This window comes from Spermophilus citellus, assembly GCF_964194105.1.
Source record: "Spermophilus citellus genome assembly, chromosome: 9".
NCBI classification, from domain to species: Eukaryota; Metazoa; Chordata; class Mammalia; order Rodentia; family Sciuridae; genus Spermophilus; species Spermophilus citellus.
In genome coordinates, this window is record NC_138191.1 from 97,845,118 (window position 1) to 97,864,857 (window position 19,740).

The window sequence follows — 19,740 nt, forward strand, 5'->3', positions numbered from 1 at the left end:
GAGAGAAGTAGAAGAGGTTGGAGAGCTGGGAGTGGGGATTCCAGAGATCACATTTGGCTCATGCATCAGGGTGAGATAACAAACTACAGGGTTCTGAACAGGGGACCAACACTGACCTACTATACTGGCTTCTGTCTAGTGAAGAGACTAAGGAGACAATGCGGATGCATGGGACTAGCTGGGAGACTACTACAATAATCTGAGTAAGAAACAAAGCTGGTGGTGACAAAAAGTGATGAGGTTTGGTCAAACCCTGGATTTATTCTGAAGGGAAAATCCACAGCCAACATGACTTGGAGATAGATTCAGTGGAGGCTGTGAGAGAAAGAAAGGACTCAAAAATGATCCTAAGTTTCCAGTTTGGTTAATTGGAGGATAAGGAAGATTGAGGGAGGAGGAAGTTTGAAAATATCAAGAGTTCAATTCTGAACTTAGGCTTGAGATGCTTATGAGACATCAAAAACAAAAACAAACAAACAAAAACCTTGAAAAATAGGTAGCTGGATACCTAAATCTAGAGCTGCAGGAGGCAGACAGAACTAAGATATACACTTGAAAGTTGGCATCACATACTGGATGCTTAACCCTGAGACTGGGTTCCAGTTCTGCTATGGCAGCATATGATCCCTTCAGCCCTTTTCTCCCACTGATCACAATTGTAAACACTGGCTAAAATAATAAAACAACTACCTGAGAACTCTGAAAAGTAAACAAAAGCAGGGGGATTACAGGAGGAATTATAGTGGAGAAGCCACTGCACCAGGGTGAGTTCCCAGCTATCGTCCATGAGACTCTTTCTTAACAGCCGTGCCCAGGATGAGCATGGTCCTGGAACAGCATGGTAAGCAAGGGCGACCATGACTCACCAAAGGGAATCAGTCAATGGATCTATATGGTCACTAGATTTCTCCATTTCATGTGAAATGGTGTAATTTTAGCTCAAAGGAGACTATGAAGGTTAAATATACATACTATGACCCTTATAGCAATGGTTCTAACTGGGTTAGATTCTGCCACCAGGAGACGTCTGGCAATGTCTAGAAATATTTTTGGTTGTTACAACTGTGGGGGGAGTTGCTACTGGCATTTAGTGGCTAAGAGGCCAAGAATACTGCTGAATACCCTAAAATGCACAAGCCAAATCACAAGAATAATAGAGCTCAAATGTCAACAGTAATGAGGTTGAGAAAACTTGCCCTATAGCAACTACTGGTTAAAAAAAAAATACAAAGAGATATAGCCAAAAATACCAATACAGGAAAATGGAGAACTCTGGAGGAGGAGAACAAAGGAACAGAAAAGACAAACAGAAAACAGATAATCAAATGGTCAATCTAAATTCTACTGTATCAATAATTACATTATATGCTGAAGGTCTCAAGTTAGCACTGCACAACAGAAATATAATGCAAACAAAACCACATATGTACTTCGTTAACATTTTAAAAATTTGTTTTTCAAAAGACATTATTAATGAAACAAAAGGCAAGCCACAGACTAGGAGAAAATGTTCACAATGTACATTTATCAGACAAATGACTTAGATCCAGTTTTAATTTTTATCTATATCTATAGTTATGAAAACTTTTACAACACAATAAAGACAAATAACTAACAACCAAAGGGCAAAGATTTGAACAAATACTTTATAAAATAAGATACATGAATGACCAGTAAGCATATGGAAAGATGTTCAATATCATTAGTTATCAGAAATATGCAATTAAAACAAAAATAAGATACTACTATATATTCTTTAGCATGACTGAAATTTTAAAAACTGATTATGTCAAATGCTGGCAAGGAAGTAAAACAACTAAAAGTCTAATATACTGCTGGTAGGAAATGAAGACAGAACATTTAGATTCTACCAACATTTTTTTTCATTTTCCTTTGTGTAAATATTTATTTACACATAATTAGAAAAACTTGAAGCATATTATACCATTTTAAAAATTTAACAGTAATTTGGATAACATAAATTATTGACTTGGATAATATAAATTATTTGTATACTCTGTTATTTCCGTGCTGGTATTGTCTAAGACCACATATTCTAAAAAGTCCAGTACCAAACCTGCTTATATTCACTCTGCACAGTGCAGTGGTGGAGCCAAGGTGGATTATTCTGTTTAATGGTGAAAGTGAAGCTTTCTCAGTGAAAGTTACCCAATTAATCTGCCTTCTTCAAAGATACTACCTTCTGGACAGAGTCCCAGTGCTTCATAAGTAAGGAGCTCATTCACAGAAAAGCAATCATGAAGTTCAATTACATCAATATCATTTGGTCTCAGGCCAGATTTCTCATAGCATTTTCTGGCAGCTTCTTTACTCATATCATAGCCAACCTAAAACCAAAATCATGTATAAATAAATTAATGCAACAAACTGGGATTTTTTGGTAAGGAATTTTAACAAATTAATTATGTACCATGCATGGTGGCATGTACCTGTAATCCCAGCAATGTGGGAGACTGAAGCAAGAGAATTGCAAGTTCCAGGCCAGCCTTGGTAACTTAGGGAGGCCCCAAGCAAGTTAGCAAGATCATATCTCAAAATAAAAAAATTTTTAAAAGGGCTGGAAATGTAGCTCAGTGGCAAAGCACCACTGGCTTCAATCTCCAGTTCATCTCCCAAAGAAAAAAAAAAGAGAAAGAGAGATTAATTATAAATAATCTTGACAGCTCAGAATACCACACATATTGAAATCTCAGTTTATTCTACATTACACAAAAAGTCCAATAACCCAGCTACTTGGGAGGACGAGGCAGGAGGATCATGAGTTTGAGGCCAGCCTGGGCAACATAGAACCTGTATATAATAATAATAATAATAATAATGTCCAGGAAGGAGAATGTACATACTAAATTTTATACTACAAACTATAAAACTTTAAGTAAGACATGAAAAGGACTTAGAATTCTTAGATCATATTTTATGCTGTTACAAAAACTCTATCAAATCCTAATTATAGTTGTGATAAATCAGTTGAAGAGATTGTCAACACATCATTAGGAGTAACAAATAGTGAAAAATATCAAAGAACTTCTGTATGAAAATACATGATTTTTTAAGATAATATAGGATTCAAACCATTATTCCAAAATCCACGCTCTTAACCTCTCTTTGGTCTCACATAATAAAAGAATATGTAAACTCAAATTTCATCAAGAAATAAAACTGGAATAATATAAACTATACCATAATAGTTTGAATATAATTTCCACCTCTACCACAACCTAACTTTGTGATCCTGGGCAAGTTATCAGGACATTTTCAAGTTCACAGCACTGCTGTAAAATCATTTTGTATACTATAATTATCAAATAATTGCTTCTGTGGGAGAAGAGGGAGTTTTCAAATATTCAACTAACTACTAGGTCTGAATTCTTATCTTCTTTATCCATATTGCACAAAATCTTTAATCATGATTTTTGAAATGCTAAGGGTTAAGAAAGTTCTCTGGAGCCAGGCATGGTGGTACACGCCTATAGTTTCAGCTACTTGGGATGCTCAGGCAAAAGTATCACTTGAGCCAGGAGTTTAAGGCCAGCTTGGGCAATACATTAAGATTACATTTCAGGCTGCAGTTGTGGCTCAGTGGTAGGACATTTGCCTAGCATGTGCAATGCACTGGGTTTGATCTTCAGCACTACATAAAAATAAATAAATAAAATAAACATATTGTGTCCATCTGCATCTAAAAAATATTTTAAAATATTACATTTCAAAGCCAGAGAGAGAGAAAAAAATAATAATAATGGATCACAAGAAAATAGAAGGGAGATGAACAGAGGAGAAGGAAGGGATAAAAGGGAGGGATGAGGGAAGAGCATGGGGAAGTACTGGGGTATGAAATCTATCAAATTTTGCTACATCCATGTATGAACATACTACAATGAATCTTGCTTATATATATAATTAGAAATAATAATAACAATAATAATAGGGGCTGGGGTAGTGGCTCAGAGGCAGAGTGCTTGCCTTGTACATGTGAGGCACTGGGTTCAATCCTCATCACCACATAAAATATATAAATATGTAAAATAAAAGTATTGTGTCCATGTTCAACTAAAAAAATTTAATAATAATAATAATGATGATGATGGAAGGTAGATCAGTAGAGAAAGGAAGCAGATGGACAGGGAGGAGGGGAAGGAGAGGAAAAATACTGGGGAAGGAGACTGATTAAATTATGTTATGTGCATGTACAAATATGGCATAAAGAATCCAAACATTTTGTATAATTATAATGCATCAACAAAATATACTTAGAAATTTTTTTAAAGACTACAATTCGGAAAAAGAAAAGAAAAAATCTCTAGAAACCTCCTTGTTTTCCCCATAACGCTGTAAGATTGAAATTCAGTCAATTCAAAACAAAAATAAGCAGCACTCCTAGTTAGTTAAAAGTTATCATATTCATGGTTCCATCATAAGAAGCATCTATTCTCGTCAATTGTTTTCTCCCAACAGATCTTTTTTTCCCCGTTTTTCTTTTTGTAGTATTAAGTATTGAAACCAAGGCTCTCTACCCACTGAGCTACATTCTCACCACTTTTATTTTTTATTTTGAGATATTGAATTTCCAGGTTGGACTTGAACTTGCAATCGCCTTGCCTCATTCTCCTTAGTAGCTGGAATTACAGGCACATGCCACCACACTCAACTTCTTAACAGAATCTTAAGAATGGGTTAAAGATCTTTCAATTGTGTTCGCAGCCGCCGCGCCACCGCTCTCTAATGCCAGTGCAGTCTCCAGCTCGCTGAGCTCCAGCTGAAGGAGAAGTGGGTAAGTAAGGAGGTCTCTCTATCACGGCTCATACAAAGCCGACTGCCTGCAAATCTACGGTGGTAAAGCACCCAGGAAACAACTGGCTACAAAAGCCGCGCGCAAGAGTGCGCCCTCTACTGGAGAGGTGAAGAAACCTCATCGTTACAGGCCTGGTACTGTGGCACTCCTGAAATTAGACGTTATCAGAAGTCCACTGAAATTCTGATTTGCAAACTCCCCCTCCAGCGTGTGGTGCGAGAAATTGCTCAGGACTTCAAAACAGATCTGCGCTTCCAGAGCGCAGCTACTGGTGCTTTGCAGGAAGCGAGTGGACCTTTTTGAAGATACCAACCTGTAAGCTAACCATGCCAAACGTGTAACAATTATGCCAAAAGACATCCAACTAGCACGCCGCCTATGTGGAGAACGTGCTTAAGAATTCACTATGATGGGCTGGGGATGTGGCTCAAGCAGTAGCGCGCTCGCCTGACATGCACGGGGCACTGGGTTCGATCCTCAGCACCACATAAAACAAAATAAAGATGTTGTGTCCACCAAAAACTAAAAAGTAAATATTAAAAAAATTCTCTCTCTCTTTAAAAAAAATTCACTATGATGGGAAACATTTCATTCTCAAATTTTTTTTTTCTCTTCTCCCTGTTATTGGTAGTTCTGAACGTTATATTTTTTTTTTTCCCATGGAGTCAAAAGGTACCTAAGTATATGATTGCAAGTGGAAAAATAGGGGACAGAAATCAGGAATTTGCCGTTTTTCCATTTTCATTTGTGTGTGAATTTTTAATATAAATGCGGGGATGTAAAGCATTAATGCAAGTCAAAAATGTTTCAGTGAACAAGTTTCAGCAGTTCAACTTTATAACAATTATAAATAAAACTGTTAAATTTTTCTGGACAATGCCAGCATTTGGATTTTTATAAACAAGTAAATTTCTTATTGACGGCAACTAAATGGTGTTTGTAGCATTTTTATCATATAGTAGATTCCATTCATTCACTGTACTTTTCTAACTGAGTTGTCCTACATGCATGGACATGTTTTAACGTTGTCTGTCTTCTGTGCTGTTCCTGTAAGTTTCCTATTAAAATACATTAAACTATACATAAAAAAAAAAGAATGGGTTATAATATCTGGTTTCAGTGGTAAACCCCTGTCATCCCATTGACTGGGGAGGCTGAAGCAGGAGGACAGCAAGTCCAAGGCCAGCTTCTGCAACTTAATGAGACCCTATCTCAAAACAGAAAATAAAAAGGGTTGGGGATGTAGCTCAGTGGTAGAGCACCATGGGTTCAATTCCTAGTAATACACACACACACACACACACACACACACACACACACAATGGATTATAATATTAACATTTAAAATGTCTACCTTTCTTTTTTTTTTTTTTTTTTTGGTATGGTATTAGGGATTGAACGCAGGGCCTTGGACACACTAGGCAAACCCTTTCTACTTCCTGCACCACATTCCCTGTCTTTTAAATTTTATTTGAAGACAAGATCTTGCTAAGCTGCCCAGGCTGGCCTCAAACTTGCAACTGTCCTTCCTTAGCCTTCTAGATGAAATTTTTATAAGTACATAACTTCCAAAGCTGATGACAATATAATATTGCCTCAACATTTTAAATAGATTTTCCTCAATTGGATTAATAAAACATAATTTCAGACATACCACTTTAATAACACTTTCTTCATCAAATGTACTTGGCAAATCGGTCACCATCTCCTGTGCCAAAATTTCCACAGCTTTGGATTGCAGTCTGTACTTCTGTACAAATTCTTCACTGGCTAAAATTGCTGCTGCAGCACCATCTGATGTGGGACTAGAAGGAAGTAAAAATAAATAATTATTTATACCAGCACTACCTCAATTGTAAGATTTGAGACTACACAAGAAGAAAGATCAAGTATTTTTGCTGGCCAGTGCACTATCTCTTTTATGATACTGACAGTTTAAAAAACTATTTATGCTGGAAGAACTGAACTTCCAGCAAGACCTTAAATGTTATCAGTCACTGCTTGGTCTCTAGAATATCTCCCAAAAAGTTTTCTTTGCAAAGAATGCAGGATTTGCCCCTGCAGTTACATAAGGCACTGTTTGGTGATCTTCTGAAGACTGAGTACAAAGGTTATTTTATCTTAATACAATAAAGATTCTACTATAAGCCTAAGTAGTGGGCTGGGGATGTGGCTCAAGCGGTAGTGCGCTCGCCTGGCATGCGTGCGGCCCGGGTTCGATCCTCAGCACCACATACCAACAAAGATGTTGTGTCCGCCGAGAACTAAAAAAAAATAAATATTAAAAAATTCTCTCTCTCTCTCTCTCTCTCTCTCTCTCTCTCTCTCTCCCCCCCCCCCTCACTCTCTCTTTAAAAAAAAAGAAAAAAAAAGCCTAAGTAGTTCCAATGTTGCTACCTCTGAAATAGCTCAGTACAAAAATCCTTTCAGGGCTGGGGATATGGCTCAAGGGGTAGCGCGCTGGGTAGCGCGTTGGCCTGGCATGCGTGCGGCCCGGGTTCGATCCTCAGCACCACATACAAAACAAAAAGATGTTGTGTCTGCCGAGAACTAAAAAATAAATATTAAAAATAAATTCATTCTCTCTCTCTCTCTCTCTCTCTCTCTCTCTCTCTTTAAAAAAAATCCTTTCAGAAACTGGGAAAGGAGAAAACAAGGGGAAAGTCCATAGTTAAGACTCTTAGTTATAAGAGTCATAGTGAAGAAAATATCAGAAAGTCCATAGTTAAGACTCTTGAGATCGCCTCAAGAATATATCTTTTTTCCTTAGAGCATGCTGTAAAGCTAGGTTGCAGACACAGGAAGCCCTCTGAGTTCAGCAGGGCTTCCTAAATGGGAAGACCTTCAGATTGCAACAGATAAAAGCTGGCCCAACTTGTTCACCCGCATCCCAGCCAGCATCTCCAAAGCAAAGCCAGGTGTATACAAGGACACAGGCAAGAAGTATTCAACATTTACTCAATCTTCTAGGAAACAGATCACATCAGGCAGTTTGCAAGTTGCCAATATTATCATTATTAGAGCTATGATTTTTGTTTTACTTCTACTCTTAGCTACTATTACACAGTAAAATTTCCTGTATTAGAAGTCTATAGCAGGAAAAACAAAATGTTCAAGGAAAAAAACCTCGGAACTCCACTAGCCTCCTAAGCCACATTTTAGTGAATAAATATAATTAAAACAACCAAAGTGGGCAGAAGTTAGGAGAGAGGGAAGAAGTAAAACACAGTTTTTCAAAAAAGGAGTCAGTCTGTCTCTGGGCAGGAACAGGAAGTGAGTATTCTAGTGAAGGACCCAAAATGGAACCACTTGTAGGAATTCTGTAAAATCTACACCCAGATACAAAGCCTAAGATTTAACCACAGAGAGATGAGCAAGGAGAGGAACAGCTACATCTATCTATTAAATGTTAAAATGTGTTTTTCTTACCAACATTGTAAGACAGTCAAAAACTCAAAAATGCTTCGAGATGCCATCACTTCATCTAAACTGTATTCATCTTGAAATTGGGAATACCTAAATACAAAATAAGTAGTTACAAAATGTGAGGCAGCGATTACAATTTTTGTTGAAGATGTCTGGGTCCAGAGTTACAGAGAGAATAATCTGTGAATATTCTTTTCACAGCCAAAGACAAACTTTTATGAATAGTTTCAACCTTGAATAAGTCAGTCATTTGAGCTTTATAAAAAAATATCCCAACTCCAAAATATCCAATAAAATCTCTGGACACAGAAGTTTGGTGAGGCTTCCTAGTTGAGAAACACCTGATGTGCCAAAAGGTAAAGTTCCCTGTTGCCACAGGGAGAGGATATGAAAGTTCTGCATTGGAACCCTCCCAGACTCCACCCTACATGCTTCTTTATTTGGCTGTTCCTTATTTCTATCCTTCATAATAAAACTATAATGGTTACTAGAATGCTTTCCTAAGTTCTATAAGTTATTCAAGAAGAATTATCAAGCCTGATGAGGTCATGGGAACCCCTGGATTTGTAACCAGTCAATCAGCGGTGTAGATGGCCTGTCCACCACCTGCAGCTGGTGTCTGAGGTGAGGGTGGTCTCATGGAGGATGGAGGCCTTAATTCATGCAGTCTGCATAAACTCCAAGTGGAGCATGGCAGATTTGAGTAGCAGTACACTCAGCTAGTGTTAGACCTGTTGAGGGTTAAAACAGAATTGCACAATTTTTGCTGGCAAATTATACAATACTGATTCCTTAAAAGCAAAATTAAATGATGTGCAACTCAACCCTCTTTTGTGGTGATACTATACAAGTACATTTAATGAAGGCTAATGGAGCTCTTAAGTATATGTAAGTTCTCCAAGTTCTAAAACTAAAACCTATAATAATTTTTTAATCTTTATTTTTCAGTTGGTCACAATATCTTTATTTATATATTTTTTATGTGGTGCTGAGGATCGAACCCAGGGCCTTGTACTTGCTAGGCGAGCGCTCTACCACTGAGCCACAACCCTAGCCCCTGTAATAAATTTTTGATTCTTAAAAAACATATTTCCTATGCCAGGCATCATGGCACACACCTGTCATGCAACTACTTGGGAGGCCAGGGCAGGAAAACTGCAAGTTTTAAGCCAGCCTTGGCAACTTAGCAAGTCCCTGTTTCTCAAAATATTTTTTAAAAGGTCTAGGGATGTAGCTCAGTAGTAGAGCTGTAGCCTAGCATGTACAAGGTCCTAGGTTCAACCCCTGTTTCTGCAAAACACACAAACAACAACTAAAAATCACATTACCCTTCCATGACTGCAAAGAAGAAATTTACTTTTATTCTCTTTGGCTCCTCTAACAATATAATCATATGGCTTCAAAAGCCACCCTGGAGAAAATAGTAGCAGAAAGATAAATTACAAAGGAGTTTATAAAAGCAAATGTCAACTCCTGGGGAAATTAACAAGCAATTCAAAATTTTAGAAAATAAACCAGTGGCACATGACTATAATCCCAGCTACTCAGGAGGTTGACACAGAAGGATCACAAGTTTGAGGGCTGCCTCAGCAATTTGTGAGAACCTGTCTCAAAAAAAATTTTTTTAAAGAGAGAGAGAGAGAGAGAGAGGGAGAATTTTTTAATATTTATTTTTCAGTTTTCAGCAGACACAACATCTTTGTTTGTATGTGGTGCTGAGGATCGAACCCGGGCTGCACACATGCCAGGTGAGTGTGCTACCGCTTGAGCCACATCCCCAGCCCTCTCAAAAATTTTTAGAAAAGGGGAATTGACGATGTAGCTCAGTACTAGAGCACCCATGAATTCAACCCTCAGTAACATACAAACAAAAAAATTTTTAGATGATAAAGCCTGCATAACTTAAGTTTATATACTAGTGTCTGCACTTGCACTTACAGGTGGAGTTAACAGTAAACCAACTTTCAAAAACCACTTTATTTGGGCCACATACTGTGCTAGGCACCAGGCACATGTTTATAATCCCTACCCTCAAGGAACTCAATATGATTCCATGGCAAAGAAATATATAATTCTAATATGTATAACAAATGTTATGATAGAAATGTTATATGGGGTGCTGTGGGAGCACAGACACGCTTCATATATCAGAAAGTAAATAAGAAGTGGGGAAGAAAGAATTCCCAACAGAAGTAGCAGCACAGGCAAAGCCTCTCCAGGGGAAATGGTCTACCAGAGCAAGGGCATAACGTGTGGAAGAGAATGTGGAAGCAAGGCAAAGAAGATGGGAGAAATGAACAGAGATTAAACCATGCAGCCCAGTTATGATGTTTACATTTTATATTGAAAACACTGAGTAACTACTAAAAGATAGTTAATCTGAAGTGTGACATGACCAAATCAGTACTTCTGCAAGAAGGCTGAGGCGTGGGAAAGTGATGGTAAAAAGGCATTACCAAGAGCAAGTAAAGACTGGGGCATGTTGATTTTATATCCTGCCACTTTATTCCCTGAAGACCTAAAAACAGCATGCTACAGGGACACTGCTACATCGATGTTCATAGCAGTACAATTCACAATAGCAAGACTGTGGAAGCAACCTAGATGCCCTTCAATAGACGAATGGATAAAAAAAAAAATGTGGCATTTATACACAATGGAGTATTACTCTGCATTAAAAAATGACAAAATTATAGAATTTGGAGGGAAATGGATGGCATTAGAGCAGATTATGCTAAGTGAAGCTAGCCAATCCCTAAAAAACAAATGCCAAATGTCCTCTTTGATATAAGGAGAGTAACTAAGAACAGAGTAGGGAAGAAGAGCATGAGAAAATGACTAATATTAAACAGGGATGAGAGGTGGGAGGGACAGGGAGAGAGAAGGGAAATTGCTTGGAAATAGAAGGAGACCCTCAGGGTTATACAAAATTATATACAAGAGGAAGTGAGGGGAAAGGGAAAAATAATACAAGGGGGAGAAATGCATTACAGTAGAGGGGGTAGAGAGAGAAGAGTGGAGGGGAGGGGAGGGGAGGGGGGATAGTAGAGGATAGGAAAGGCAGCAGAATACAACAGACACTAGTATGGCAATATGTAAATCAGTGGAAGTGTAACTGATGTGACTCTGCAATTTGTATACGGGGTAAAAATGGGAGTTCATAACCCACTTGAATCAAAGTGTGAAATATGATATATCAAGAACTATGTAATTTTTGAACAACCAATAAAAAAATTTTAAAAAAAAGACTGGGGCAAATAATTAAGGTAAGAAATTATAAGGCCCACCAGGCCCAGCAGCACATAGTTTGTAATCCCAGCAATATAGGAGACTGAGGCAGGAGGATCACAAGTTTAAGGCCAGCCTCAGCAATTTAGGGAGGCTCTGCCTTAAAGCAAAAAATAAAAAGAACTGGGTATATATCTTAGTAGTAAAGCACCCCCGAGTTCAATTCCCTGTACTGAAGAAAAAGGAAAAAAGCAGGGGAGAGGCTGCAAACTGGAAATGAAAGATGGAGAGAAAGGATAAATTCAGAGATAGCAAGGGGGGCAAAATCTCTAGGACTTCAAACCACTACATATGGGACACTAAGGGGAACGGCAGACGCAAACATGACTTCTCATTTTCTATCTTGTATGACTAGGTGTATACTGATGTCATTTGCTAAGATGCAGAACAATGAAAGGGAAACAGGATTGAAGGGAAATGACAAATTCTATATGAACATGTTGATTCGTAGGCACCTGTGGGACATCTGAGGCGACAACCAAGGGAAAGTTATAGATACAGGTGTGAAACCTCAAGTGACACAAGCTATCTCTAATCCTTATCATCAATTCTCACTGTATTCTTATAATTGGTAAGAAAATGCTTGAGAACAATTTCTTAATTCAACCTTATATAGGAATATGTGCCAGAGTATCTCTAATGACTGGTCAGCAAGCCCAGAATTCTCTTTATCACTAGCCAAGTAAAACCGAATACAAGAAGTTACCATCTAAAATTTCTGAAACAAACCCAAAAGGCTCTTCTGGGCTGCTTCAAAGACTTTTTTTTTTTTTAGTTGTTGATGGATCTTTATTTTATTTATTTGTATGTGGTGCTGAGAATCAAACCCAGTGCCTCATGCATGCTAGGCAAATGCTCTACCACTGATCACAACCCTTGCTTCAAAGAATTTTAAATGATAAAAATGACATCCAGTGGGTAGGGTTGTGGCTCAGCAGTAGAGTGCTCACCTCACATGTGTGAGGCCCTGGGTTCTATCCTCAGTACCACATAAAAATAAATAAATAAAATAAGGATACTGTGTCCAACTACAACTAAAAATAAGAATAATAAAATGATATTCAGTAATAACATATGTCAACCTGGTGCAGTGGGCAGGAAGATGACAAGTTTTGAAGCCAGCCTCAGCAATTTAGCAAGACTTTCACAACTTAGTGAGACCCTGTGTCAAAAAGAAAAAGGGGTAGGGGACTGGGGATGTAGCTAAGCAGGAAAGATCCCCTGGGTTCAATTCCCAGCTTCCTCCCCCCCCAAAAAAAAAAGAAAGAAAAAAGGAAATCTTTAAAGAAAGAAAAATAAATAATGTCTGCCTATTCAACATAATTGACAATTTATAATATGTAACAGAAGATCCATGGGAGCAACAAACTCATCTGTGTTATCACCAGTAGCTAGAGCAATGTCTTATATGTAGTGGGCTACTGAACATATATTTGTTGAAAAAAATTCCTTAAGAGAATATATAAAAAGTGGATAAATGAGTGCCTGGTCAGGCAAGTAATTAAGCCAAAGAAAGACTTAGAAGCTCTAATTCTTTGGGTAAAGTGAAGAGCTACTTTTTAAGCCTCAAACTGCAGTGCTATCAGACAGAACCAATTCCTTATAGTTTCAGGAAATCACGAAGAGTTTTTATGATTTTCTAGTTCTAAATACAAAGAAAACCAATTCTAGACCATATTTATGGGCATAAAACTGCTCATCCTAATTCTACTATTCAATAACCTCAAAGTTTCATTGCACATTTAAGTACCCTACTGGATCCTATAAACACCAAGATGAGACACATGGCTGCTTGAGGATCATCATCATCAGAAGAAGACTCACAGGTAACTAAATGTGATGTGTCAAAACAGAAGTATTCAGAAGAGGCAATGAAGCTCTAAGAAGGTGTTAAGAGAAGCAATGAGGGCTGTAGTTGTGACTCAGAGGTGGAGCACTCACCTAGCATGCGGGAGGCACTGGGTTCTATCCTCAGCATCACATTAAAAAAAATAAAAATAAAAATAAAGATATTGTGTCCACCTATAACTAAAAAATAAATATTTGTTTAAAAAAGAAGCAATGAGATGCAGGCTGAAATCTTTGAGATCTTACATTTGCTTTTTAAGTACAAAGTTGGATATTACACAATAGGATAAACCAGATTTCTTATAATCTCATATCTCTGAAATACTTACGGGTTATTAACTGAATGTTTATGATTTTTCCATCCAATTTTTGCAAAGTGTTCAGTTTTTGTTCCTGTGGAAAAAGAAAACATCTATTAGTGTGTTAATGTCTTTCTGCTGCTTATTAACAAGTGCTGCAATGGTACTTAGTGTTCTGCTGAATATTCCTACATTTCCCCCTTGCATAGATATCAGTATTTAAAACTTGAACATTGATCTTCACATATACTTCTTTATAACTAAATTTGGGTATGTTTAATTAATTGAAACAACAAGAGGCATATGAGATAAAAATAATTCAAACTGGTCTATTCTCTTTAGTATAATGAAGAGTCAAATTTGAAAAACTATAAAATTGTAGTCTAAAACCACAGTGGTCAAAGTCAGGAGAACACTGCAGCAATCCTAGAGTCTTCCAGAAACCCTGATGACCCTAGGGTTAGTGAACCACAAGTCATGCCCTCCGGGGCCTGATGAATACCTCATCATCAGGCAAAAAGTTCTTTAGAAGAATCACATGTATGCTTTTTAAATTCCTTAACAGAAAATGTGTAAATATATAACAGTGTCGAGAAAATAAGAGCAAGTACACCAATGAGGTAAAACTTGCAAAAATTTTCCTCTATAAAGAAGAAATGGAATTAAAATAGTATTTGAATTCTCCTTTGGAGTTGGAAAGGCCAACAAAAGAAAAAGTCCAGTGATTAGAATTGATGTCATGGATGGAATGGCATGGTAAAATAGAATGTCCCAATTTCTGTTTTATCTCTGTATTCTCCGTCAAGGAGGAAGATTTTTCAGGCCAGAAATGACATACATATAATCCAGCACAACTTATACCAATTCTAATAAAAAGAGAAGAAAATAACACCAAAACAACAAATAAGCCAATCAATGGGAACAAGGAACTGAACAGACACCTCTCAGAAGATGTGAATTAATCAAAAAATATATGAGGGCTGGGGATGTGGCTCAAGCGGTAGCGTGCTCGCCTGGCATGCGTGCGGCCCAGGTTCGATCCTCAGTACCACATACAAAGATGTTGTGTCCACCGAGAACTAAAAAATAAATATTAAAAAATTCTCTCTCTCTCTCCCCCTATCTCTCTCTCTTAAAAAAAATATATATGAATAAATGTTCAACATACCTAGCAATTAGAAAAATGCAAATCAAAACTACTCTTAAGATTTCATTTCACTCCAGTCAGAATAAGTGTAGACGAGGATGTGGGGAGAAAGGCACACTCATACATTGCTGGTGGGACTGCAAACTGGTGTAACCAATATGGAAAGTAGTATGGAGATTCCCTGGAAAACCTTGACTGGACCCACCATTTGACCCAGCTATCCCACTCCTTGGTCTATACCCAAAGGACTTAAAAACAGCATACTACAGGGACATAGTTGCATCAATGTTCATAGCAGCACAATTCACAATAGCTAAATTGTGGAACCAACCTAGATGCCCTTCAGTAGATGAATAGATAAAGAAACTGTGGTATATATACACAATGGAATACTACTCAGCATTAAAAGAGAATAAAATCACAGCATTTGCAGGTAAATGGATGAAGTTGGAGAATATTATGCTAAGTGAAGTAAGACAATCCTAAAAAACCAAATGCCAAATGTTTTCTCTGATATGAGGATGCTGATCCACAATGGAGATGGAGTGGGGGAACATGGGAGGAATGAAGGAATTTTAGATAGGGGAAAGGGAAGGGAAGGGACAGGAAGGTAGGAAAGATGGTGGAATGAGGGACATCAATACCCTAAGTACATGCATAAAGACACAAATGGTGATACTCTACTTTGTATACAATCTGAGACATGAAAAATTGTGCTCTATATGTGTACTATGAATTGAAATGCATTCTGCTGACATGTATAACAAATTAGAATAAATAAATAAATTTTTTAAATTTTTTTTTTAAAGAGAAGAAGGTAGATTCCACACTGGTGATCTAATAACAATAAGAGTGGTGATATAGATGTCAACATGAGTTCAATTAAGGACAGGCCAAGCTGAGGGCAGTGGCACACTCCTGTAATCCCAGTGGCTTGGGAGGCTGAGGCAGGAGGATCCAGAGTTCAAAGCCAGCCTCAGCAAAAGCGAGGCAATAAGCAACTCTGTGAGACCCTGTCTCTAAATAAAATACAAAATAGGGCTGGGAATGTGGCTCAGTGGTTGAATGCCCTTAAGTTCAATTCCTGATACCCACCCCTAAAATAAGAACATGTTAATATCTTTTTGTGATTTAACTGAATGCTAACTGAAAGGAAACATCTATTAACAAGACAATTAACTAAGTTCTTCAAGACATTTTTTTGAACAAGAAAATACTGTAGTGTGGGTTTTGTTGTGTTTGTATTTTAATTATTTTTGGTGTTTTTTTTTTTAATGAGGGTTCTTTTGTCAAACAAGAATAGATTCCTTTACTAAGATATTTAGAGTCCTTACCATGGAATGTGCACTGTAACTTCCCAAAGGAGGATTAACATAGAAAGCATTTCCCATGCTATCTGACCCATGTCATGGTGCATCTTAGGAGCTTAGTGCCCCATGGAACACTCATTGGCAAACACAGCATTAATTAATGCCTCCATTTAAAGAAAAGCCCTAACCACTAACCTTAGCTGTGTTCTGATTAATTTTTCCAACTGAAACTGAATTAGAAGATTAAAATGACACTCACCAAATCTGAAGCTTGAAGGAAATGCTGTAATAATGAATCCAACTAGATTTCAGCAAGATTTATCAGTGGAATGGAACAGAATATAAATTAAATGCCCAGTTCTGTTCTTAAGCCTCCCCCTACCAAAAAAAAAAAAAAAAGCCCTGGGAAAAGGAACAACTATGAGACACACTCTGAGGTTCTGTTCAACTACAAGCTCAATGAGATTTAACAGAATGATGTGGCTACCAGAAAGGCTTACATATGGTCACGGCATGGAAATTACGTGATGGGTCATGAAACAGATCTAATAGAGACAAGAGAAGAGGCTAAATTAAGCAGAGTTAGGCTGGCTTCATATATTTGAAAAGGCTTCTGTGAGTCTCAGAAAATAGAAAGAAGGCCATAGGTATAAACTATAGGTGAGAGATTTAGGTTTTGGGAGGAGGGGGGTAAGGGAGAAAGGAAGAAGGAGGAAGGAGAGAGAAAGGAGAAGGAAGAAGTGAGAAGGAGAAGAAAAGAAGCATTGTTATAACTGGAATCACCCCCAAAATGAAATTAGTAACCTCAGCTGGTTGAAAACTTACTTGTTATAGGGAGCACAAATATTTTATTCTCTCTCTTGGAAGATTCACAAGCAATTCATGCATGGATTGGTAGGAAGAAAGGCTGCTAAAACTATATAAAAGCACTGGGCATAATATCTAATCCAAGAGATATTCAGTAAGTGCTGATATCTTTTCAGTCTTTTTCTTTCTATGGGATCCAATTAATCTATAAAACACCCCATCCCCTTGAAAAATACTCTGCTAGTTACTTATATATTTTGTAAGCCTAGGCACTAATAATAATAAAGGGCTTGTTAATCACTGATTCAGAACTGTCAATTAAGAGTTCTAGCTGTTCAAAGGCCTAGTATGAAAAGATTTCAGTCCCCTTTAGTCAAATTATGAAGCACAAAAGTATGCATATTCTATCAGTTGGTAGAGTACTTGCCTCGCATGCACAAGGCCCTGGGTTCAATCCCCAGCACTATAAAAATAAATAAATAAATACCTGAAAAAAAGTGTGCATATTCTAATGACTTAAGCTTCCACAAACTTTCTTATATATTTATTCAGAGTGTACATTCATAAACAGCAATTTCAAATGGTAACTTAAATACAATAAAATTCTACAATTCATTTGGAAATCTGTTGAAAAATAATATTTCAACTAAAATAATACATATTTTTATTTCAAATTTTGGTGTAGAAAAATTTCCAACTAGTCCAAGTAATGTGAAACTTGAGAAAATATCTTTTTTTTTCATTTTTAAACAGCCTACTTCAATTTTAGCTCTAGTGACTCCACATATAAAATATGAATGTATTATTGCTCACATACCTTATTTGAATAACATTAATATTTTCATATTGTTCAAATATATAACATATAAGTTTTGTTCTGTAACTTCAGGTCAAAGTTGGGTTAATAATTTTGCATGCAACTACATTCAATGTGCCTCATGGATTATGGACTCCACAGCGTTTATTTCAATTTTTTTATGTTTTCATTAATGCATGGTTATCCTAATATTGAAGTTCATTTTGACATAAACATACACACATGGAATTTAATTTGCTCCACTTCAGTCCCCAGTACTTTGCTCCTCCTCTCCCACCTCCCTGTTTTCTCTCATTTATCTTTTTTAAAATTTTTGGTTTGTTAAATATGACAACAGAATGCATTACAATTCTTATTACACATATAGAACACAATTTTTCATATCTCTGGTTGTACACAAAGTAGAGTCACATCCTTCATGTCTTCTTACATGTACTTAGGGTAATGATGACCATCGCATTCCACCATCTTTCCTAACCCCTATGTCCCCTCCCTTTCCCTCCCTCCCCTTTCTCCCTTTGCCTTATCTATAGTTCATTTAATCCTCCCACCACCACCCCCACAGAATATTATGGATCAGCATCCTTAAATCGGAGAAAACATTTGGCATTTGGTTTTTGGGGATTGGCTAATTTCACTTAGCATTATATTCTCCAGCTTCATCCATTTACCTGCAAATGCCATGATTTTATTCTCTTTTAATACGGAATAATATTCCATTGTGTATATATACCACAGTTTCTTCATCCATTCATCTACTGAAGGGCATCTAAGTTGGTTCCACAGTTTAGCTATTGTGAATTGTGCTACTGTAAACATTGATGTAGCTGTGTCCCTGAAGTACACTGTTTTTAAGTCCTTTGGTATAGACCAAGGAGTGGGATAGCTGGGTCAAATTGAAGTTCCCATTCCCAGTTTTCCAAGGAATCTCCATTCTGCTTTCCATATTGGCTGCACCAATTTGCAGTCCCAACAGCAATGTCTGAGTGTGACTTTTTCCCCATATCCTCGTCAACATTTATTGTTGTTTGTATTTTTAATAGCTGACATTATGACTGGAGTGAGATGAAATCTTAGAGTAGTTTTGATTTGCATTTTTCTAATTGCTAGAGATGTTGAAAATTTTTTCATATATTTGTTGATTAATTAATTAACCTTGTTAATTAATTAATCAACAATTAATTGTTCAGTTCCTTGACCCACTTATTGATTGGTTTTTTTTGGGGGGGTGTTAAGATTTTTGAGGGGGCAGGGATTGTGGCTCAGGAGTAGAGTGCTTGCCTAGCATGTGCAGGGCCTGGGTTCGATCTTCAACACCACATAAAAATAAATGAATGGAATAAAGGTATTGTGTCCAACTACAACTTAAATAAATAAATAAATAAATGAAAATATTTTTGAGTACTTTATATATTCTAGATATTAGTGCTCTATCTGACGTGTGTGGTAAGACTTTGTTCCCAATTAGTAGGCTCTCTAGTCATCTCACAGATTGTTTCTTTTTCTGAGAAGAAGCTTGTTAGTTTGAATCCATCCCATTTATTGATTCTTGATTTTTAATTCTTACACCATAGGAGTTTTATTGAGGAAGTTGGGGCCTAATCCCACATGATGGAGATTTGGGCCTACTTTTTCTTCTAATAGACACAGTGTCTCTGGTTTAATTTCTAGGTCCTTGATTCACTTTGAGTTTTGTGCATGGTGAGAGATAGGAGTTTAATTTCATTTTGTTGCATATGGTTTTCCAATTTTCCCAGCACCATTTGTTGAAGAGGCTATCTTTTCTCCAATGTACATTTTTGACACCTTTGTCAAATAAGGTAACTATAATTATGTGGGTTAGTCTCTGTGTCCTCTATTCTGTACCATTGATCCATTGATCTACAAGTCTATTTTGGTGTTGAAACCATGCTGGTTTTGTTACTATTGCTCTGTAGTATAGTTTAAGGTCTGGTATAGTGATGCCACCTGCTTCACTCTTCTTG

General features: G+C 37.1%; 1 protein-coding gene and 1 pseudogene across 3 annotated transcripts in view; one reads left to right on the plus strand and one right to left on the minus strand.

The window, feature by feature from the left end:
• Positions 1–19,740, minus strand: part of SCP2 (sterol carrier protein 2) — a 113,617-nt gene that overhangs the window by 63,017 nt on the left and 30,860 nt on the right. The window contains exons 7-10 of one of the 2 annotated variants that reach the window (XM_081305954.1): positions 13,705–13,768; positions 8,243–8,329; positions 6,468–6,618; positions 2,201–2,348 (exon numbers count right to left, since the gene is read on the minus strand). In XM_081305954.1, coding sequence (XP_081162080.1) covers positions 2,201–2,348; positions 6,468–6,618; positions 8,243–8,329; positions 13,705–13,768 — 450 coding nt within the window. The remainder of the gene's footprint in view (positions 1–2,200; positions 2,349–6,467; positions 6,619–8,242; positions 8,330–13,704; positions 13,769–19,740) is intronic. The other variant, XM_081305955.1, reaches the window with a different exon arrangement.
• LOC308656796 (histone H3.3A-like) lies at positions 3,835–5,210 on the plus strand (annotated as a pseudogene). Its single transcript has 2 exons — positions 3,835–3,882; positions 4,831–5,210. The product of its transcript is annotated as a histone H3.3A-like (transcript).